The 24,713-nt window shown below is 39.4% G+C and overlaps 1 protein-coding gene across 1 annotated transcript in view; it reads left to right on the top strand.

The window, feature by feature from the left end:
- The window catches only part of LOC131076112 (uncharacterized), a 102,049-nt gene that overhangs the window by 25,923 nt on the left and 51,413 nt on the right, over positions 1-24,713 (top strand). Inside the window, exon 2 of the mRNA XM_058013162.2 lies at positions 14,400-14,556. Within this exon, the coding sequence (XP_057869145.1) occupies positions 14,400-14,556 (157 nt within the window). The remainder of the gene's footprint in view (positions 1-14,399; positions 14,557-24,713) is intronic.

A 24,713-nucleotide genomic window follows, 5' to 3' on the forward strand; every position in this document is an offset into this window, starting at 1 on the left:
GTTACTTGAGGTAACAATACAGTTGGCAGCTTATGTGAAAGCATTCAGACACAGACATGGAAATGGAGTTCCTGTGCCTATCATATTAGGGAATTCAGTTGAGGTATGTCCTAATGCTCTAGCCATGGATGATGCAGAGAAAGAGTTAGCTTTATATTCATTTTCATTCTTTGCCTTGAGAGAGAGCTTTGATCCATATGGGTATATAGAGGAGACAGTCGGAAGAAAATATAAGCATGAGTTTCAGATAGAAGACTTTGTGATGAATCTCTTGGATGACCTTGAAGTGAAAAGAAAGATGCATTCTAGATTGCCTTTAGACTTTATCAGAAAATGCAAAATTTACAGAGTGGCCGACCAAGCTCAGGATAGTGGTAGACATCTCCAATCATCTTATGATCGAGAAAGCAAATCAGTGAGGCTAGATTGGAATGAACCCGAGGTTGTGGATCTAGATGCTTTGATGGCTCCAGTCTTGTCTTGTACTCGCAGATGGGTTGATGTGCAGCATCAGAAGTTGAGAGAGCAAGGCATATCTATGACTTTCACTTTGGAAGAAAGACCAGTTGAAGGAGGAGCAAGTGTAAGTGAGGGTAATCCTAATCCCAGAAATGCAAGCAAAGGCAACCTTCGAAGCGTAAGTGAGGGCAATCCCCATCCAAGAGGCTCGAAGAGGAAAGAGAGACCTGAGAAAAGAGAATCTTCCAAGAAGAAGCAAGAGGCCAACCGAGATCGTTCATCCGGCACATCTTCTCGACCTGAGAAGAGGACACTTGAGATAGAGGAGTCTATGGAATCAATGGTATAGAACGATAAAGAAGGACAGGCACCTCGAAGGTCACCAAGTGGGTCTCTCCAAGCTAATGAGCTACATGAAGATAAGGAAGATAATGAAGTAACATCTCCTCTCAGAGAAGAAGAAACATTGCCTAATGAGATACAGGTTAGAGAAACAAGATCTGCCATTCCAGATTGGTTAAAGGAGAGACTAACAAGGGTGATTGTGATTGAGGACGAAGATAATGTGATTGATTTAGAGAGCCTTGTTGGAAATTCTCAGGAAGTGACAGAAAGGAGGAAAGCCACCAAGATGTCCAAGATGATCAGAGATGAGACAGGATCCAGGAAGTTGCAGATAGCTACACCAGCAGTGGACAAGTATGAAGGTGAGATCCTCGCAGAAGAATATGATGTAGAGACATTTGAGCTTGGTCCACTCACAGCCGAGCAGACACTAGATGAGGCCACCGATTCATTTGAAGCATTGAAGGACAAGCTTAGAGAAGAAATGGAAAAGAATAGGAAGCTTGAGCGAGAGGTCAGTGCTTGGAGAGGCTACTTTAGCCATCTCAATCAGCCTTTGAGACGTCAGGATCCAGCAGTATCTCCTACACAGGCACTTCCCCTTGAATCAGTTGGCGAGGCAGAGAGAGTCAGGAGTTTGGTTCAGCTTATGAGCTCTTGGATTGACAAATCCCATACAGTTGCTATTGAATTTGCAACAAGGATGATGCAGACCATTCACCGAGCTATTCAAGTTCTTGAGGTCATCCACAACCTAATGATAACTGTAGCTGCTTTTGCTCATACTAAGGATGTTATCATTCCTGTCCTGCAAGTAATCAGACAAACATCAAGGAAGGTCCTAGCACAAGAAAAGATAATGGATGGAGGACCTCATAGTTTACTCCAATGGTCAACTTTACTCCAGATGAAGGAAGTTCTTTTTGAGGACATCAGTAACAAATGCAATCAAGTTGAAGAGATTATCCATTCGATCCAGGACAAGGTGTTCGAAGTATTATGTGCTATTCTTGGCAGGAGGATTGCAGTTGAGACAGATGTGGATTTGCAAGAATTAGAGGATAGAGTCAAGGTCATCTTTTGCAAAGATGAGAATGTTATTACAAATGAGCAACGGGATCAGATGTTTGCCACCATGCTCCTGATTGAGAAGATCAAAGAACTTGAACCTGGATGGGACGCTGCTCTTCTCAAGGCTTTCGATTAGGTCATCCACTTGGAGGAACGAATGAAGAATCTTCTCGAGATTCCAATTGGTGAGATCGAAGGAATCGTGTCTAGATTCATTGCATATGCTAAAAAGGAGCATTGGAAAGGGAATAAGATTCTAGAAGAAAGGTTGTTATAGATGATGTGGCACCTTAATTGTCATTGGTCTATGTCTCCTAGATTTTCGTGCCAAATTTAATATTTGGCTATGCATTTAATATTGTTCAGCAAAAAGGGGGCTATTTGTAATAAACCCTAATTAGGGTTTAGGTGTCATAATCTTGGCCATTGATCTTCTTTTTGATCTGGACCGTTCATTGTAATTGAGGATGCTATATATACCCTCATTTCTTTTTATTTTGTAACAAGAAAACTAGAGATTAAGGAGAAATTAGAGAATTAGAGAGATATTAGAGATTAGCAATTTGATTTGTAGCAAGATTGAGCTTTGAGGAAGGAATTTCAAACAATTGTTGTTCATGATGGCTTTGAGATCAATAGAATATTGAAGTTATGGTGTTTTATTGCAATTCTTATGGTTATCTTCATGGTTGTTCATTTTCTTGAATCATTCTCAATCAAAGTAGTATTTTAGTTTGAAGAATAAAGTGTTGGACTTGATCGTCGGTGAGATTCACTCTCCAAACCACTAGCTTCTTGCTGATTGTAGGAATGCCTTGCGTGGTCAACTGGATAAACTTGAATCACTTAAACCTTCAATCATTGTTGTATCTTGGATATGTGCCTTTGTGGTAGTGTCTATGATCCTTGATGAATTGAAAAATCATTCGTTACCTTAGAAGATCGCATCAATTTCAATTGAGTTGTTATTTTATGGCAATATTGAAGTTGGTAGAATCTTGCCAAGTCTCGTCCACATTGAGTCATTCTTAGGGTTAGATTAGACTAGATCTCTTGCAAGCCCTACTCTTTTGATCTTTTTGAGAATTCCTTTAGTTTAGGAAATTCTACTTCGGAAACGTAAGGCCCCTTGATGACACAGCAATCACAACGACCACTGGTGCTTATCCACACGTAGAGACCCTACTTAAAAGAACATTGAAGTCACCCTAACTGATCCTTCTTGCGATATCTTCAGTAGTTAGAGATTTTATTCAAGAGAGGATAAGGTACCCTTGGGTATTTTATTCTGTGTATGATTGTGTACAAAATACACGTCAACACTTTGTTACATAAAATTAATACTAGGGCCCTGTTAATGTGTGTTTTATGCACATAACATTTCAGAATAAAATACCAAAGTAATTTACCCTCTCTTGAATAAAATCACCTCAGATGCTAAGGCTAAGATCAACTAAAATGATTCTAAGGTTTCTACATGTCAGGTCTTGATGAGTGGGTAATTCAATGGTCGATGTGAATTGTTGTTTTCACTTGGGGACTTACACAAATGTTCGAATTAACGTCATTGATCATGAATATGTAGAATGGGTGTGCTGACAAATTAGGATATGGCAATGTAGTTTTGGACTTAATTCTTACTAGACTTAACTAAAAAAGGGGCTAAAGGAATAGGGTTCAAGAAATCTATTTTAAGCCTAGGAATGTAGGAAATGATGAACAAATTCAGTGCAATCGAACTAGGCTGAGTCTCACCATCAAGTCGAACAGATTTTGACACGAGCTTAGTGCAATCGTATAAGGTATACTTATAGATTTTCAAATTACTACCATCAAACATTGAGACCATCCAAGTTGATGTATATCAATGGACATATAGCAATTGAAGTTAAGCTTACGTAAATTTCCTGTTGACCACACAAGGCACACTTACCAACGGCAAGGGGCTAGTGGTATGGATTAAGGATTCCACACAAATATACTCAACAAACCTTCCACTCAATTTAACAAACATAAAAGCAAATTCTAATCTAAAATTCTAATCTAACTTGGAGGAATTGAGAACCATGAATGCAAGACAACATTTGAAAGACAAAATTACCATCAAGTCGAACAATGATTTATATTCAAATAGCTGCAACATATACCAACAATTCTACAAAAACTCTCTCTTACAAATGAGAGGCAATGAGGTATATATAGAGTCTCATACAAAGTGGATGGCCAAGATTAAAATTAAATCAAGGCTAAGATCATGCCAACAAAACCCTTGAATTGCCTTAATTAGGGTTTACATGAAAAATGGTGCCACCAACATATGGCCCAATAGAAAGATACCTAGTCATCAAATAGAGAATCTTCTAGAAGATTTTGTCCTGCATCTCTCTCTCTCTCTCTCTCTCCTAGCATACTCCAAGAATCTAGCCAATACAAAATCTAATTCCTCCATGGAAATGCTGGGTAAGGTATCCTGCTGTAAATCAATCACGTCCAATGCATCCGAGCAAGCATCCAAAGTGTTCTCCCAATCTGGCGTGAGCTTCTGCGAACTATGAACATGAATCAACAAAGAGACCAAATCATCTATCTGACTCTTCTTCAAAGAGTCCAATTGACAAAAATACATAAGTTTCATTTTGTCTCTTAATTCTGCTAAGTGTAAACCATTGGCCTCATTGACATCAACACCCAATAACTCATCAATAGAAGCAAGGATCTTTAACTGAATACCATGAATTGATCCTTTCATCTCTGTACAACTCAGCTGGGCGCTCTCATAAGTTGATTTCTTCATGGCCAATGAACAATACTAGCCATGGCAATCGTATCTATCTCCACTGTGCACAACATTCTCCCTGATCAATGTGGACTGAGGAATCTTTTTCAAAGCTTTGAGGCGTGGAATAGTCTTCTCCTGGATAGGTCGGAATTCTTCCCAAACTCCCTCTAAATAGTGTATTCTAAACATGAGCCTTGTTGTCTTATCAAATGCCTGGACAAACTGAGTAAGGAAATCATCTGCTTGTTTCCTTGTACTTTCAATCCATTTCTCCACCTCCGAGAGTGTATCTTGCTGCCTCATAGTGAATGTAGTCCATGATCAACTGCAATAGGGGAAATAAGGTTGGGATTCTCATGCCTTATCCTTGCAATGTACTCTCTAAGTCTGATATTCTCTTTTTTGTACTTCTCCTTTTCTTCAATCTCTCTATCCAATCTCGCACTGATTGTCCTAAGGTTATCACCAACCTCCTGAAATTCCTGCTCTCTTGTAGTAGGACCAAGGGCAACTGAAGTAATCTAGAATTCCATGGGTTTAGCAATGTCCGTTGTCACTCCTGCAATAAGAACAACCACCTATGCAATCTACATTCCTGTCTCATCTCTAGCTATGTGTGACAAAATCTCAGCTCTCTTAGGCTCTGGCTCCTTATTGCTCCTAGCTAAATAGTCATCAATGTCATCAATAGGTTGTACTTCTATCATTTTCTTACTTTTCTCCATACTCTTCATCAGCCAGTCAGGAATAGCAGCCATCTCCATACTATCACCGAGACACATATCTCGATCAAGCTCTCTCAATGCCGAGATAACATCATCATCATCATCAGGATTGTTCCTGGCCAAATCATATACATTCTTTCCCAAACTAACCTCCAAAAGGACAGTAGGGTATCTCAACTGATCATCATCTTCATTAGGTGGAGCAGATGTCGCTGTGGCATGTAAATCCTGAATATTCTCTGGTAGTATCACTGTGTTGGAACATTGCTCAATCCCTTTGTTTTGTTCTGCCATTTCAACTTCCTTGATTGATGAGACACTGAGAGGTGGTGAAGGAATGATAGGCGAAGGAATGATAGTCTTTTGTTTCTTCTTCTTGACCTCCTCAATCTTCTTCCCTCTAGCCTTGACTTCTCCTAGTGTGTTCTTGCTTCTCTTGGGAGCTTGACTCTCCTCATCCGCATGGATCCTGACATCACTGATAGTCCTTTGATCATCTTCGGAAGTGGATTCCTCTTGTTTCATCTTTTCATAAGTGAAGGTGGCACCCATATCAACTAACTTATTCATCTAAATATCCACCCATGCTCGGGAGAAACTCAATACATTCAAATCTATTTCTTCTGACTCTGACCAACTAGGCAATAGAATTGCCTTCTTCATTTCATTTTCATATTGTGGATGCATATGATCCCTGTCATCTAACACCTGGTCAGGAATGAGAAAAAGTCCACACTTCCTCATGAAATCTACTGACATTCTAAACCACATTCTTCTCTTCACCGCCTGCTCGTCCGTCAGGTTGGCCCAATAATCTTCTATGTCTACCTTGTGGATGAACTTTTCTCCCCTGATCCTTCCAACTTTCTCATCTGGATCAAATCTTTCTCTTCTCTTATATGCTGCAAATCGATAGAATGCAAGTTCTCCACTTGCTGTGTTGGCTGCTAAGGCGGACTGACAAACTTCCAATGTCTTCCCAACTGAAATAGGGAACGTCATGCCTGTCCTATGCTTTTATTTCTGGATAGAATCAAACTCCAGATTTTGTCTCACCACTTCCAACAAGATCACTCTGTCAGAAGGATACCTAGGAAGAATGTAGGGTTTGGATTGAAATCCATGAATTCTAAGGTATGTGAAAGTGGAAAACTGTATATACCACGATCCATATTTCTCTATCAGCTCCGTTGCCTCCTTGGACAACCTCCTGTGGACTCCACCTTGCAGCATCCGCATGATGTACATTGTGAATACATCATTCACTCTCTTATAATCTTCAATTCTATACATGTTCAGTTGTGGATAGCATTCATAACTCCTGAATTGTCCTTGCCCATTCCCGATTTCACCTCTGCATATCAATCCTTTGTATGTAACAAATCGTGCAAGCAGGTACACCAAATAGGAAGTCATGGCGAATGACTTGGACTGCTCCACATTCTTCAGTTGAAAGTCCACATTGCCATTTATGATTCTAGACCAATTTATCAATGTTCCTTTTAGACAATCTTGGATGAAATAGAACATCCATCCATCGTATATTGCACCCTGCGACATCCCCATCACTTGGTTAAGTAGGAATACTAAATCGCTATATTCCTCTTTGAAGTTTGTGCACATGAGTGTCTTGGGAGCCTTGGAATGATGAGTCCTAGGCTTGATCATCCACTCCTTGTTCACTATGGTCTTGCATGCACCCATCTTCTTCTTATATCGGTCTTCATATTCATCCTTAGTTATATCCTTCATGTCTGCTCCACGTGGAATTCTAAACACCTCAGCAATCGCATCCTCAACAAGGTAGGCAATGACGACACCATTAGGAGTCTTGATCATTCGAGAGCGAGGATCATAACATCGTGCACACTCTAGGATAAGCTCACTGCACTGTATGGATTGGGGAAATCCAGTGGCCTGATAAATGCCATTCTTCATGATGTTCACATAGGCTGGGGAAGGAATCTGGCTTCCGATTCCGAACATGCACTGTCGCATCTGGTTCATGTTCAGGAAATGCATGTTCATGTCTGTAAACTCCTTCCATCTGGATGACATCTTGGATTCCGGATAGAATCCAGTCTCAACTATCTTCTACTGTTCTCTACTTTCCTTGAGTCCGGATTTCGACATCTCACTTGTACAAAGCTAGAAGTTAGAACCTAGGAAAATATAATATTCTTGACAAAATTCCTGATTTCTTAATAATTTAGATTAATTTTGGTATGGAAATCAGGAAAATAATCTACTCTTAATAGATTTCAATAATTGAATACAAAATGTGACAAGGTTAGGGCATGAAACCCTCGTTAAGTTAATTAAAATCAATAATTTTCAGACCAAAGTATGAAAATACCTCCTTATACTTAGAAATTATGTTCAAATTAGAGTGCAAAGGAGTATACCGGATCAACAATGTCTAAGAAAAAGGTGTGAAAGGTTGTGTTTTCACATAAAACCAAGTCTGAAGACACCTCCCGAAGTCAACAATGGCTGCCAGCGAATCTAAAGACAACCTACAACTTCACAAATTAATCTCTAAAACATGTTGCAATCACCCCAAATGTGTACAAAGTTGATGAAAATCAACCTCAATGATGAAAACAATCATATCCAGGAATGTAGGTATGGCTAGTAAAAATAAAGTTTTTTGAGGACAAGTCTGAAAATGGATTGCTTCAGACTTACCAGCACCTTGCAAAGTGGTGAAAATCCCTAGAAATGATCAAAAAAAGACAAAGGAATGAGCTCCAGGCAAAATCGCCTAAGTGAAGTAGGTGGCTGGAAATGAAGTTTTTGAGGACAGCCGCCAACCAATGAAGTTTTCAGACCTGCAACAGTGATGAATAACTCTGAAAATTGACTGAAAATCACTCTAATCTGCCTTTTAGACAAAATCGCCTAAGGCACAAATGGGCTGGGAACACAATGTAGGTCTGAAAATTGATTTTTCCAGCCAGCTATGGAGTCACATAAGTCTGAAAAATGGTATGCTTCAGGTTTGAGAACAAAATATCAGCAAGCTACATCAATGGCGGCATCATGAAATCGCCAAAATGGAGGTAAAACCTCTAAACACAAAAAATTGCCCTCTTCCCAAAAATCGCCACCTTCACCAAAAGTCGCACAAGTCTGAAAATGAAGCTCCAATGGCAGCCAATAAAAATCGCTGTGGGCTGGCTACGAGGGAAAAATAACAATAAAATCAATCTTCAACCCAATGTGTCACTTGGACACTTCACCGAATATCGCCAACTGGAGGAAAAATCGCCTTTTGCAATCACACACTTGGCAAATATAATAATAAAATAATGCTGGGATCTCTCCTTTTCAACTTGCTTTCACCATCAACTTTCACCACACAAGCAATGTGGGATAAAAAACTTGCTCTTATACTTGCCTGGCAAAAATCGATTTGCTTCTAGAAGGTTAAAATCATTAAATACTTATTGCAAATCATTTATTAATTGTTTTTATTTTTTAAATAATCGTTGCTTTTCGTCAAAAACAATTAAATGAGGCTCATTTATTAAAATATTTCAAAATTTAAATTAAAATGGCCAATTGGGGAAAATCGATTTAAGTAGGGATAAAAAATCCTATTAAAATCATTAAAAAATCGTCAAAATATCTCCTTAAGGGAAAATCAATCCCAGTAGGGATAAAAATCCCTATCAAAATTCATCAACGTGCACAAAATTTGGGTCCAGGGCAAAATCGATCTGAGTTTGGAATGAAAATTCCAATTAAAACTTCGTCATTTTGCACAAAAATACCCCTGGTGGAAAATCGACCCTAGTCTGGACATTCATCCGGACACAAAATCATCAAAATCACTCTCAATGCAAAATCGCCTAGGGTTTGGAATGAATATCTGCACAAAAATCCTCAAAATCTTGTCACAAAAGGCCTGGTGGAAAATCGATCTAGGTATGGAGTCATCACAAACGTCATCCACAACCTTATCCATACTCTTGGTGGAAAAACAAAGGTAGCCAGGATAAAATCCCAACACTTAGTCAAAATTAAAGCATCCAGGGGAAATCGACCCTAGTATAGATTCTCAATGGTGGAAAAATGAGGCAAGTGTGAATTCCAGGGGAAATCCATGTCCAGTTTGGCTTTTGAGTGGGGGAAAACCATGGGTAGTCAAGAATATGAGGGGAAAAGCACCTCTAATGTGGAATTGTGACCTTTTAACCCTTGAAATATGGATTTTCATCCGGAAAGTGATGGTTTTTCCACTCAAAATCACTAGGAAACTTCAAAACTCAATAAAACACATCGGGACTTGGGCAAATTTACCAAAACTTTGAGCAAAAAATAAGGAAACCTATCAAGATAAAGTGCGAAATCAACTTGAATAACTTCCTAGGAGCGAGAAAACAACTCCAAAAGGTCTTGAAATACCTTAGCACTTTAAAATCACCGACATGAACGTTCAAAAACACGTTAACGCTCAAAAGGTCTACACTTAGACAAAACTAGGATCATCAAAATCTCAACTTTACGTGCTTGATCCTATAACTTCAAAAAACCCTAAACGACAATAGGCATGATCAAAACTTCGAGACTCGGGCACGAGAAACTCAAAATTGCCTACTATGTCGCAAAAACCCTAAACTAACCAACGCGAGAAAGCAGGAAAAGAGGGGGTCCCCATTGGCAATGGGGCGATGTGTGAAAAGGTCACAACAGAAAGTTTTTTTTTTGTTTTTCTTTCATCTAGTCACACAAAGTGTAAATTCGGAGGATACACAAATGTTGCAATCTTTCTGCCTTCAACTTTGTATGTGATTAGCTCAACAATAAATCAAAAAATCAAATAGTTCATTAGAAAATGATTTGACTTTTGTTTCTCTTGTTTTGGGTTGATGTAATGTCCCCGTTCAGGATTTATCATAATTCAGCCCTGGGACATCAATTTTAAACTGAAATAAGAATTGTAATATATTAATAAACAGCTTTGAAATTCGAATGAAGTTCAATGAGGAAAAAATTCGAAATGTATATAATTCGAATTAAATTTGCCATATGTAATTTTTTAATTTTTCTCATAATTATATGTAATATATCTATAAAATTGCTTAAATAGTTTAACATTGATAAATAGATTTGAAATCATTACAAAAAGATGACATATTTATAAAATATAAACCATAGGGAACATATGCTTTCATGATTGCGAAGATGTTCTTTTGTCAAAAAGGTACAAATTACAATAACAGTCAAAGACTTGAGAACTTTAAAATAACTCTAAGTCATCAAGAGCACTTGGCTGGGATGTTTTTTTCTCAATCCTTGTAGAAACATGACTCACAACCTAAGTCATCGCGTTCGAGTTCGAGTTCGAATTCACCAACTATAAAATTCGGATGAAATTCGAAAAGAGGCAAAAATTCGAAAAAAAATTTGTCATTAAATGTCTTTATATAAATTTAAGTTTTTAAAAATATAAATAATATATCTTAAAAATATTAGAATAAACAATATTTAATTTATATATTTTCATTTAAATTTGTCAAATTTTATATATGAATAATTAAAAATTTGAATTAAATATTTTAAAATATTTAATTTTTAATATATTAAATGTTAAATCTGACAGCTTTTATACTAAACGTTAATATATTAACAACATTATTAGTTAGCATTTATATTAAATTTTAATATTATTTAACATTTTATCCGGCAACACCATTACATTTGGCAACAACTTATATTATACGTTTAATATTATTAAATGTTTAATAAAGGTTCACATTTATTGGGCAACTTTATGAAGTTTCTTTAATTTTAACATTTACCTATATCCTCTTTTTCCTGATGCGGCTGTTTAAAAACCCTACCGGCAGCAAGCATTGCGTCGACCATTGACCCGCAACCCTCGTACCTTCCGACGACAATAGCGAATTGGTTATTTGCCGACAGCAAAAAAACACCTTTGCTTGTTTCTTGCGAATTTTAAACGACTTTTGGCAAATTTCATACATTTTTTATACGTTCGCCGAATTTCGAACCTCAAGACGAAAAATTTGGCGAACGCGGTGACTTAGCCAGTCACAACTATTTCAATAGAAAAAAAAATCAATTTTTTGACCAATTGAACTTCAACGATTTTTATTGCATGTTTTAAAGTTCAGCAAATTTCGAACTTCAAGGATGAAATTCGGCTGAACCTGGTGACTTAGCTTGTAAATAAGTAGAATGAAAATCCTAAAAATAACATTTAAAAACCATAAAATTATAGGGGTATGGAGGGGTGGAACAACTATATGATTCATTCATTGATATTTGAAATTTTGTTTATTTGAGTAGTGCCAGTTTTGAGCAGTGTTCCACGGGGACGCGTCCCCCCCCTTTTTGGGCGCGTCCCCCTGTCAGAAACGTCTCGGGGACGGGGGGACGGGGACGCGACGTCCCCCGCCGTCCCGCCACCGCCACCCAAGCGCCACCGGGACGCGGAGACGTCCCCGCGTCCCCGCGTCTCCCAAAGAGACATGGAGACGCCTCCACGTCTCCTTGGGAGACGTTTGGGCGTCTCCCCGTCCTTCAAGAGACGTGCAGATGTCTCTCCAAGGACGGGGAGACGCCCAAACGTCTCCTGTCGCCCCCACTTATATGCAATGTTTAAAATTAATTTTTAAAAAAAGTGAGTTTTTAAGTTTTTTGAGGGTTAAGGGGTAACTCTAATTGGACGTGGGCCAATAGAAAAATAACACTCGATGCCTTTAGAAATAATAAAAGTATTTTTGGCCTCGCGGGGCGCTGCCCCTCGACCTCGCCCTGTATCGCGACAGGGAACGCGCAAGGGGCGTTGCCCCTTGACCCCGCAAGGGGCGATGCCCCTTGACCCTAACTTGGGGGTGCTGCCCCCAAACCCCCGTTGAAAAATATAGGGGGAAACCGCGCCGATAGAAGTAGGGAAAATCTAACCTCCGAGTTTGATTAGGCTCCATATAACAACACAACTTAGAAATCTTGGTATTTAGATTTAGTATTTCAAATTTCCTATAGTCTCATTTGAAATGTAATTCTTACACTGTAATACTGTCATACATCTTTTCAAAACTAGTTTTTCAAGTACTATATGTATATGTACAAGTATATGAGCACCACCACCCCGCCACCCCCCCGCCGCCGTCCCCCCGCCGTCCCCAAATTTAGGCCCTTGGTCCCCTCGTCCCGGAAACCCGTCCCCCCCGTCCCCCCGTCCCCCCGTCCCCAACGCCCGTGGAACACTGGTTTTGAGTTACCTTGATGTATAATGATTGATAAAGACAACTGAAGTGGATGTCGATGATTTCTCTTCCTCTTCCTCTTGCTCAATGTAAATGCTAAATTGTTGATGGTGATTTTAGTTAAGGGTGGGCTATCATGTTTAAATATTTTTTGGGGTGTGGAGTTTTGGTGTGCCCGCCTTGTTTGTTAGGGTCAGGTTTCACACTTTACATTTTTTAAAAGCGTTTTGTTAAAAGATGAATTACTTTTTTGGGGTAGGGTGCTTTTTTGCCATCTCTAGGATGGTTAAAGGATGCTTAGGTTTCCCCTAGCCATCTCGGGGACAATAGGGAGAAGGAATGGTTCTCCTTGTAAGTGGCAATGAGGGGTTGGTAAGGGAACATCTTCCTCTTTTTTGTGCCTTGAGGATATCCTCATCTTGGAAACTCCATGTTTTTTATTTGGGGTAGTGGGGGGAGGGGTACATGTATTTGTGGAACTTAGGTATTTTAAGGTCATATTTTAACTAACATGCCTCATGGGTGTATGAGACCCCTTTGGGGGAACAAGGGAAATCTTGTATAAATTGTTCAAATTCATACCACCCTAGGTTTTGATCCTTTGACCAAGCTTGTGGTGAATAATCCTTTCTAATATGATTAAGCTTGAGGTACAAGTGCATTATTTTCCTGATATAAATGCATTCTTGTGTATGTTAGCAAAGATTCCATGTCTATTTGTTAATTCCTCATCCCATCCTTTTTATGGTATCAGGATTTTGCAATTGTAAATAATCTAAACTTGGATGCCTCTTTGTGAATCAACCATGATGCATTCAGGGATACCAAAAGACGATGTATTCATGTTAAAATTCGAGGAATGTTTACTTCTATGTATCATGGTTTCTTCCTCCAAAAATGCATATTGAGTAGCGACGTTGGTTAATTTCCTTCATTTATTTTATCTCAAGATGCATTTGTGAGAAAATAGTAAGCAAAAGTTTTACATTCCAAATAAATTGCATTGTTGTTTTCCATGAAGGTTTGTTGGGATTGAATGCAATTTAGAACTTCATATTCTGGCCTTTTAATTTTGTGAAGCTTTTGCATTCATGGTTACTTGTGAATATCAATATGTTGCTTCATCAAAATACTGAATATCAGCTCTAAGTTAGTATCAATTTACACACAGTTTATGCCAAGCAAAATCATCCTTAAAAGTCTGTGTGGTATTTTTTTCTTTGTTGGGAAAAGAACCGTGAAAAATTATGTCATTGTTTTTTGTACATGATTAGGGAAGGCCTTAATCACAGCGTATAATCTAATATTGAGATGAGAAACCTAATGAAAACTTGTCCTAAAGTTAATGCTATATCTGTGTCTAATCTTTCAGTACACTTTTTACCTGAGTATAAAAACTTCATGTCTTCAAAATGTTTGCAGTGTAAGAAAGCATTGGACAGACTTTGAAGGGTTTATCATTTTGATGCACGGATAGAAAATTGAGGCCGTGTGATATTTATCTGTCTGTTAAAGAATTTTAAATTTTTTGCCTACGCGCAATAGCTGTGTTCTGACAGGATCATGACTTAGTGTTTGTACCTTATTATTGTATGCCGAGCAATTTGAGACTATGCTCTAAATCATGTCTATTCAAGATATTTAAGAACTGCACATCATTTTATTTTGTTTGTGTCTGCAGGGTATTCTTGGTATGCTTGATATGTCAGTAGCTAACAATTTAAATCACACAATTTCTAAAACCAATTTTCTTATTAACTGGATTTTTTGTTTACACAGGCTCTTGAAAGGCGGGTAAAGACATTAGAAAAGGAGCTGGATGCAGCCATTTCTGCATCTGTTCATGCACGGACAGAAAAGAGACAAGCTGAAGCTTCTCAGCGTGCTGCTGAAGCGCGCACCCAAGAGGTTCTAAAGGAGCTTGAAAACACAACAAGTATGTGTATAATTTTCTTGAATCTTGTACATCTATCTATAGATCATGTTCTTTGTTAGCAAGGTTTGTTTCTGATTTATCTAGATTCTGTTAGATTTTTAGCTTGACAGGTATAGCTAAATAAGTATTCGCTGGGTCATGCTGAAAAGAAACAACAGTCGATAATAAATAGGGATATTTAAAATATATAAATGGCAGAAAAGAGACTTTTATCCAGATTATAAAGTGACAGTTGAACAAAAAGCTAAGGTAACAATGGATACAAACTTTGTTGATTGTTGTTGTATTCTTCAAAGGAGTCTATGTTCCTTATTAAAATAAGTAACTTTAGGCTTAGCATCCTTTAAAAACCTACATGATATTAGCATTTCTACAGATAACAGAGGGATCCTGGTTTACCTTTATTCCTTTCCCACAAGAGTGTATAACGGACTGATAATGTTGTACAAGCTATAAATAAATGTAAATTCAACCATTGTCATACAGATTAATATATGACATTGTTACATAGATAGATGCATGCTATGGACTCTAGTCGATGAGATTCGTTACTGTATATTTATATAAATTAGCTATCTTGTTTCTATGCGTTACTGGACAACATTCTACTCTATTTTCTATCTTGTTTGTATGCGATAATTTGTAATTTCTGCTGCTATATCACTATTTCACCTCACCGTAGATAACTTTAAACTTTGAATTCTGTATTAAATGGAGAGGAGGATTGTAGTATACATTCTCTGAAGTATTCAACAAAAAATCTTGGATGATTGGATTCAAATTCAGAGACTAGTTTTTTGGCATTCTATGAAATGCTGTCTGAACTAGCACCATGAAGGTGTTAGCAGACTTTATCCAAACTTGAGATGTTTTGGAATAAACTTATTGTAGAATTCAAAGTTATTGGGGAAAGCAGACCACCTGTGTAGGTATGCGGAAGCTGAAGTTAGCTACAAAGAGAGAGTCTGCATTAGAGTCTAGGCAATTAGGGAGCTTATGCATAAATAAATTCAATTATATGATGAAAAAGCTACCGTATCAAAATAATTAAGATATTCATGCTCTCATACTCTTGTCATGTACTTACCTAGCCTTCAGAATAACATTATGTTGAATTTACACATGAGAGTGCTAGTTTGTAAATATATTTATCCATAATGTCAAATGCTAGATGATTTATATCCTTTTTGTCAGCTTCTGACTTGGTTTATTTTCTTTGGTGCTTTCTATTTTGGTTTCTTTGCTGCCGTGTGATAAGTCAATACTCTTGCTTCAAGGTGACAGATGTTTTGTGATAAGTGTAGGTTGCAGGACAGTTTAGCGGAGATTTTAAGTGTGATAGAGATCATTGTTGGTGACACAGTTCATCAGTCTAGAGAGGCAATTTTACATTAGATGTGTGTTACCCCCATTTTTGACCAGCCCAATTTCAGATTTTTACATCAAATTGCTATTTGGCTGATCGATAATGTCTATTTGTCAAGTGTATTTAGGATTGGTGAACATACAAGCCTAGTCAAAAGTTGTCATCTGAAAACCTTATTATAAGTTAGTTGATTTGGGTGATTTGGGTCCCATTTTCACAATTCGTCAGTTCACCCTAAAACACCCAAGTCCACTTGGTTAGAATAGATTGATGATGTCAATTCCATTTTGGGTGCCGAATTGGAAATATTTTATGCATTGCTTTGTTTGTACTTGGAATTGACCATTTGCATTGGCATAAAATGCGAAAAAAAATGAAAAATTGAAAATTATGAAGCTTTGGGAAAATCTAGTTTATGGGCATGTTTCTGATGGTATTATGAAAAACGCGACAAGTTTTCGCATCGACACACTTCTCGGATTTCAAGATTTTAAAGTTTCAACTTTTACCATTCAAATTTCGGAAACTATTATATTAAAAGTTTCATTTATTCAAAATGAAATTATCTTTTTGGGTTTTGGTCGTAATGGCATCTTTGTCACCCTGGCAAAATTTCGTGATGGAATGGTTTGCCAGTCAAAAGCTATGCACATTTTCTCTTGCAATGTTAGAGATTGAGTAGAAAGTCTGTTAATAAGCATGCAAAAATAATTCAAATCTTTTCAAAGGCATGAATTTTTTGTTAAAATGAAGGTTTTTCTGAGCATTTAAGGGGTTTACTAACCATATCATGTTATGATTGGGGTTTTAGACACACTTTCTTCATTAATGCTACCTTGCTCCCTTTTTCTAAAATCGTAATCTTCATTAATGCTACCTTGCTCCCTGTTTTGAAAATCCTAATCTTCATTAATACTACCTTGCTCTCTTGTTCAAAAATCCTAACCTCATTACTCTAGCATTTTTAAAAGAGGAACAAGCTCTCATAACTGCTCTACAACCATTACCCAAATCCTCCCTGCCTGTGCTAAGATGAGAGCTTGAAAATAGGATTTGAATATTCTTCAAAACGTGAAGGTTGTAGGGTATACACAAATTGATTTGTTCAAAAGGCTTCAGTAACTTTCAAGCAAGTGCAATTTGCTGGTGCATAGCCAAAATCTGCATGTCCTTTTCCACATGCAGCCTTTGTGAGCCTTTTTTGTTCGTGCAAGATGCTCCAAAGAGATGTCATCAAATGGAATGCAATGGTAGCTGGATTAGCACAAAAAATAATTTTGAGATGGCTTTGAAACTTTCAGGGAGCAATGCATACAGTATATACACAAAATTGAATTGTTGATAAGATTTTAAAAAAAAACTTTCAAGCAAATGCAACCTCTGCTAGCCATGTCAATATGGGAGCTTTTGGACAGGGTATGAACATTCATCAAAGTGTAAAGAAGATAAAGTAGTTTTTTTGTCAAATTTTGTAGTTGCAAAATTGCCCTGGTTAACATGCATGCAAAATGTGGAATCATAGACAAAGCCTCTGAATTGTTTGACAAAACGCCTCAAAGAGAGGTTGTCTCGTGACATGCCATGATTGCATGTATGCACCAATGGATTTGTTGAAATTTTTTTAGTAACTTTTGAGTAAATGCAATTGGCAGATTTAATGCCAAGCTCCACGAATTTTGCTAGTATCGTGCTTGCTGTGCCAATACTAGGGGTTATGAACAGGGTATGAACATCCATCAAAGCATAAAGGGTCACACCTTGATGATGTAAACTGTTATCAGATATCCAACGAGAGGAAGGGATGTCCACCAAATCATTAATAGAAGGGAAATCTAATCTTTCAACTTGAGAATATCCCCTACATACTAATCTTGCCTTGTTCCTCACAACTTGGCTGTCCTCATTTAGCTAGTTCCTGAATACCCACTTAGTGTCAATCACATTCTTATCCTTAGGCTCTCAAGTTTCATTCTTCTCGATTTGATCCAATCCCTCTTCCATAGCATTTATCCAATGCTTGTCTTTGGTTGCTTCTGTAAAGTTTTCCGCTTCTAATCTGGAGAGCAAGAACAGGTTTGCATGTTCTGATGAACTGGCAAATCTCTTTCTTTTGAATTTTTGCATTTTTGTCATTGATAATTAGGTCTTCTAGGTGATTCTTTTGGAGAAATCTGGATGGAGTCTTAGGTGCCTTTGCTGGTGTTTTTGAATTTATTTGATCACCTTCCTCATGTTCAATTTCTTCCAATTTTTCTTCTTTGCAATTTCTCCTTCCTAATGATCATCTTATTGAGCCCTTTGTCTTTGATTCATGTCATCGTCTACTTAGACATTTGCACTTTCAACAATTTTGTGCAACCTCTTATTCTAAGATTTGTAAGCTTTACTCCTTTTGAAGATTATCCAAGAAAAATACCTTCATCTGCTCTAGAGTCAAATTTTCCCACGTCTTCCTCATCTCATCTTATATAACACTTACTTCTGAATACTTTGAAGTACTTTACAATAGCAGACCTACATTTCCATAGTTCATATGGTGTTTTTGAATTGTTTACTCTGATTTGCACTCGGTTTAGAATGTTTACCAACATATGAATTGCTTCTCTCCAAAAGGTGTTCGATAGGTTTGACTCATTTAACATGGTTCTTGCCATTTCTTGTACAGTTCTATTTTTTCTTTCCATAACTCCATTTTGCTCTAGAGTCGTAGCAGCAGAAAGATGTCTTCTTATGCCATGCTCACAAATTCTTCAAATTCATTGGAAGTGAACTCTTCTCATCTATTCAATCTTAGGCATTTATTTTTTAGTCTAGTTTCCTTGTCAATTAAGGCTTTAAATTCCTCAAACTTCTCAAAAGCGTCAGATATCTCCTTCAAAAATGTAACCCAAGTCATTCTAGAATAGTCATAAATTAGCAACATGAAATAATTCTCACCTTGCATGCTCTTTGTTTTGGTTGGTCCACATATTGCATTATGAATGAGTTCCAAAGGTTTGGATGAAGAATATTCCTTTGCCTTGAAGCTTGCTCTAATTTGCTCTCATATTGTCATTTCTTGCAAATAGACTAATAGTATTTGATTGGTTTGAAATCTTTGGCTTATCTCTCATTGCCTGCTTGTTGCTGATTCTGACAAGATTATCAAAGTTTATGTGTTACATCCTTCTCTGCCATAGCTAACTCTCATCTTCTTTTCCCATATAACACTTTCACCTTTGATTTCACTAAGGATGTAGAGATTATTGGCTGTTTTGTATGCATGTGTTGTCAAATTCCCTCCCTTCTTGACTTTACATCCCCTTCAGAATGAAATGTGAGAGTGTGCCCTTGGTCACACATTTGACTACCACTTAGGAGATTAAGCTTCAACCCTTCAACATATAGAACAATTTCAGTTTTTGTTTTTTCCATTATCCAGACTAAGAGTACCTTTTCTTTTTATATTTGCCATAGCATTGTCTCCAAATATTGCTGTCCCTTCATTCACTTTCTTCAGGGTGAGAAATTTGCTCGTCACTAGTCATGTGGCTGAAGCAACCACTATCAATATACCATTGATCTTTCTCATTTTGAGCATGTAGGGTAGTTTGCACAAACATGGATCTCTACTTCATTTTTTGCTCCTGCTTCTTCCAAACTTTTGTAGATTCCTCCTTTTTCTTCTCACGAACATCCTCCTTGTTTTGTCTAGAAGGTTCAGGAAACTTACTTCTACAAAAATGTGCTATATGACCAATATTGTTGCACACTTGTAGCACATGATGTTATAATCCATTAGTGGAGCAAATTAATTGTAGTTCCTCTTCAAGAAACCAAAATCATTCCTTGCATAAACTCTACAATCCATTGTCTTATGACCTCTAGCATTTTGGTGCTCTTTTCAAACTTTGTGCTTTAATTCAACTGATCATTAGTCTTCTCCAATTCTTTCCTCAAAGAAACCATTTCAAGCTTCAACTTCTCACAATCCAATTCCTTTATTTTTAGCTTATATCTTACCACTTCTTCAATCTGTTTTGCCTCTATTTAAATCTTCAGATTCATGATCATCTTTTGAAAATCTTCAAGATTTTGAGATAATGTCATCTTAGATTCATCGTCCTCTTGAAGTATGTAAGCCGTAAAATTAGTTATATTAATGTAATAGTAATAATTAAGTTGTTATATGGGTGGGTAGTTGGTAGTTGTTGGCGGTTGATGGCTCAACCAACCGCAGACTCTTTATATGCAGCCTTGTAGCACCTTTGAAGGTGTGGGTTTTTGGAATGAATAAAATACATCTCTCAATGCATCTATTCTATGAGTGCTTATATTCTGTAATGTGTGCGTTGGCTTATATTCTGTGATGTATGATTCACGACTGCAATACCTTATACTCAATTCCTCATCAGTGAGTCCGATATATTTATGGTTAGAGTCTTGACCGACATAGGCTACTAACATTTTGGCGCCGTTGCCTAAGTCGAATCTGAAGGTCTCAGGAGGGAAAGCTGGCGGGATGGAAGTATAATGGGTCATCCATTCGACCAAAGCATCCTGGTGACAGACAGTGACGTAGAGGATAATACGGAAGTAACCAGGGAGGATCAGTTGACACAAGACTTGATTCATGTGTGGAACGTTTCCGTGGACCGGTACGTATAGCGAGAAGCGGAACTGAGCACTGTCTCGGTTGGTACGGTACGGGTGGAACTCAACGTGAACTAGGCCGTGCACGATCTCCTGGGCAGCCTTCCACGGTTGTTGGCACGTGAAGAGGAACGAGAGAACACACGGAGGGAGCAACGGAGGCAACAAGTGCTTCAACAGTATAGAGAAAGGAATCGAAGGGAAGAAGAACAGAGGGACTCCACTCAGCGACGAAAGCATCGTAGTTCCAACAATTAATGCCAAATACACTCAACAAAGATCGAAGCCAACAACCCCCAGAGGAAGAAGGGAGCCACGAAGACATAGTGAGAAGGTCCCTGCGCATCTAGGAGCAACTGGAGAGGCGCCTGAAACTCTACCGAGACAAGAGCCACGACAGCCCACAGGGAATAGAAAGTAGTGAGAATTGGGAGCAAACAACCGCGCCGACCGAGTCAATCAACAATTCCCAAAGTAAAGCGGGGAGTACAAGAAAGATGGCACACAACCCCGAAAAACAAAAACATCCCAGGTTCAACGGACTTGGATCAGAGGATCCCGCTCGCCACTGTAAAACTTGTGTCACCATATGGCAGGCCAATGGCGAGGATGATGAGGATAACTGGCTGAAAGCATTTCCGGCCACCCTCCATGGAATTGCCATTGGCTGGTACACGAACCTGCCCACCACTTCAAAGGATACCTGGAAAAAACTGGCCAAGGCATTTGAGGAGGAGTTTCGGCTACTTAGGGACGATGAGGAGATCGTCGCAAAAATATACAACACTAAACATGGCAAGACTGAGATCGTACGGTCCTATTACCGCAGACTAAAAGAATTAATTGGAAAAATGGACAATACGCCAGCCGATGGGTTGAAGAAGCGATGGTTCATCGAGGGTCTGCAAGATGGTTCATCGAGGGTTTGCAACCATCCTTGCGAAAAAAGACGAAGGTAGTACCTCCATCTACTTTCATGGACACTTACAATAGAGCCATGGATATTGAAAGCGAGAACAAGAAATCGAAGGGCAAGAAGGGCACAAGTGATGAAGATAGTAGTGATCAGGAAAGCGAGGAGGAGTCACGAACGATACAAGCACTTCGGAAGGATATGAGACGGATGATGCGGGAAATGCGGACGCAAAAGGAAGAAAGTAGGGAGGGCAGGGACCTCTGGTGCACAGAGTGCAAACTGGAGGGACACACAAAAACCAATTGTCCAAAGAAAGCTTTCTGTGACATCTGCCAAGTGTTGGGGCATGCTATTAAGGAATACCCCTACAACTTGAAGGCAAGGAGTGCCCAGGTACTATATACTCAAGAACAGGCAACACCACCCACTACACCCTCCAAGAACACAAACTTAAACGCATCACCAGGTGGCTATAGGAGCAGTCGGAGGGGGAGTAACAACAACAGTAATAATAATACCCCACGGGGTCGCATCCAATACGATGCAAAAGGCAGACCAATGATACAATGCGGGGCATGAGATTTACTCCTTCATGGACGGCTTTTTCGGCTATAACCAGATCAGCATCGTGGAGGAGGACAAACTCAAAACCACATTTGTTGTAGAAGATGGAGTTTTTGCGTACAACTGTATGCCATTTGGGCTATGCAACACCCCAGCCACTTTCCAGAGGATCATACTCCACATTTTTGACAAAATGGCCACGGGGAACTTCAAAGCCTTTTTGGATGACTGGTCAGTATATAGCGATAAGGAGAACCATTTGAGGATACTGGGGGAATGCATGGACCGGTGCCGACGGGCAAGACTTGCACTCAATCCCAAGAAATGCCGGTTCCTGGTGCCACAAGGGAGATTACTCGGCCACATAGTTTGTAAAGCGGGGTTAAAAACAGACCCAAATAAGATCAAAGTTATCCTCGACATGGATAGCCCAATGGATGTTACAGGGATAAAATCCTTCCTCGGCCATGTTGGGTACTACCGACGGTTCATTAAAGGATTTGTCGAAGTGTCCCTTCCACTTGAATGCCTAACAAGGAAAGGGGAACCATTTGTATGGAACAAGGAACAGAAGGAAGCATTTGAAGAACTCAAAACCAGATTGGTAAGTGCACCCATTTTGGCATACCCGAATTGGGAGAACAAATTTCATGTACATGTGGACGCCTCTAACTTTGCGATTGGAGCCACCCTAATGCAACCTGGATCCTCAGGCTTGGACCACCCAATATGTTTTGCTAGTAGGTTACTGTCGAAGGCAGAAAGAAACTATAGCACCACAGAAAGGGAAGCCTTAGGAATGGTATATGCAGTACAAAAGTTCCGCCATTATCTTTTAGCCACACCATTCACATTCTTCGTGGAGCACCAAGCACTTATGTACTTGGTGAACAAACCTGTTATTCAAGGATGGGTAAGCCGATGGCTGATCTTGCTTCAGGAATTCACCTTCAACGTCATGGTGTGACCAGGGAAAAGTCACGTAATGACTGATCACCTATCCAGAATAAAATCCGGGGAGCCAGCGGAAGGAGGGGGAGCGAAGATTTCCCTGATGGTCACTTATTCAAGATAGCCGTATTACCTTCTTGGTACGAGAAACTTGGGCAGTATCTTTCTACAGCAACATTTCCAGGCGACATGCCCCCAAGCGAGAGAAGGAAGCTAGCACTAAAAAGCACCACGTTCCAACTGATCCAAGGACTCCTATATAAGCTGGGGTCGGACGGTATCCTGTGGAGATGTGTCCTGGAGGAAGAAATTCCTGGAGTCCCAAGACAATCTCACAAAGGAATAGCGGGAGGACATATGGGACGGAATACCACGGCACGAAAAATCTTGCTAGCAGGGCTCTGGTGGCCTACACTCTATGCAGATGCGAGGGAATGGGTGACAAGCTGCGATACATGCCAAAGGGTAGGTAAGCCACTCAAACGAGACTTCATGCCTGTTTTTCCGTCCCAACCACAGGAATTGTTCGAAAGATGGGGATTGGATTTCATAGGACCACTTAGGACTAGCAAGGTGCATAGATGCCACTACATAGTGGTAGCCATAGAATACCTCACTAAGTGGGCCGAGGCTAGAGCTTTACCTGACAACACAACCATGAGCACCGCCAAGTTTCTCTACGCCAGGTGGCACATACACCAGCCGACTGCAAGGTGCGCGGAACAGAGGGGGAATGAGGTGTGTGCAGGTTGCACAGGTGCATCCAGTGTACGCGTCACACACAGCCAGCATACGCATCACACACACAGCTAGCATACGCGTCACGCACCGCAAGGCACATAGCGTGCGCGACACGCACTGCACGAGTGGCACAGGCCCTCCAGTGGAGGAACATACGCACAATCACCAGGCATACGCGTATGCACAACAACAGCAGCGAGAAGCACACCAGCAGGCTGCACACAGGGAAACCTACGCAGGACTTACCAAACAAGTGGAGCAGTAACCCTAGCATCGCGCCGAACAAAATAATTAAAGATAACCAGGTTGGACAACAATTCGGGTTCAATATGGTGAAAGTTAGTTTGGGTAACCCTAAGACTGGAAGCTACGAGATCAACTTCAGAGGAAGCAATTCGAACAAACAAAACATGACCACCTCCAGCAAGAAAGGCCAGGAGAAGACACAGGAACAAGTGACTGCAGCGAACCTGGTATTTGAAGGACTGACTGGGTCAGAATGCAGAAGGTGGTGGGAAAGTACCAGAGATGATCATCCCTTAAAAGTTTCCCTGAAGAGGGTAGAAGTGGATAGAATCATATTTATGCCAATATTCAACTTCAGGGAATTCAAGCCCATGCTAAGAGCCATGGTCCATGGATATGAGCAGGACAAGCACAGATCAGTAATCGACTACTTGGGGCACACAGTGCTCATTTCATACGCAGCTAAGGAATTCAGGAAAGTTTTTGGCATTCCTAGCAGTGGGGATTCAGCCATGAAACCATCCGCGAGAATGGCGACTGAAGAAAAAAAGAGGCTACTGGAACACATATGTGGTGATACACTCACGGAAGACCAATGGAACAGCTTGTGGCAGAACAATAATAGAAGAGGCCTGAAGAAAACATATATTACTTCCCCAGAATGGAGGTGCATGATGGATGTCTTGAAGAGCAAACTTACCGCTGCAAGCCGAGCATCAGATGTGGCCATATGGATGTTGC

The sequence above is a fragment of the Cryptomeria japonica genome, chromosome 10, assembly GCF_030272615.1.
Source record: "Cryptomeria japonica chromosome 10, Sugi_1.0, whole genome shotgun sequence".
Taxonomy (NCBI): Eukaryota; Viridiplantae; Streptophyta; class Pinopsida; order Cupressales; family Cupressaceae; genus Cryptomeria; species Cryptomeria japonica.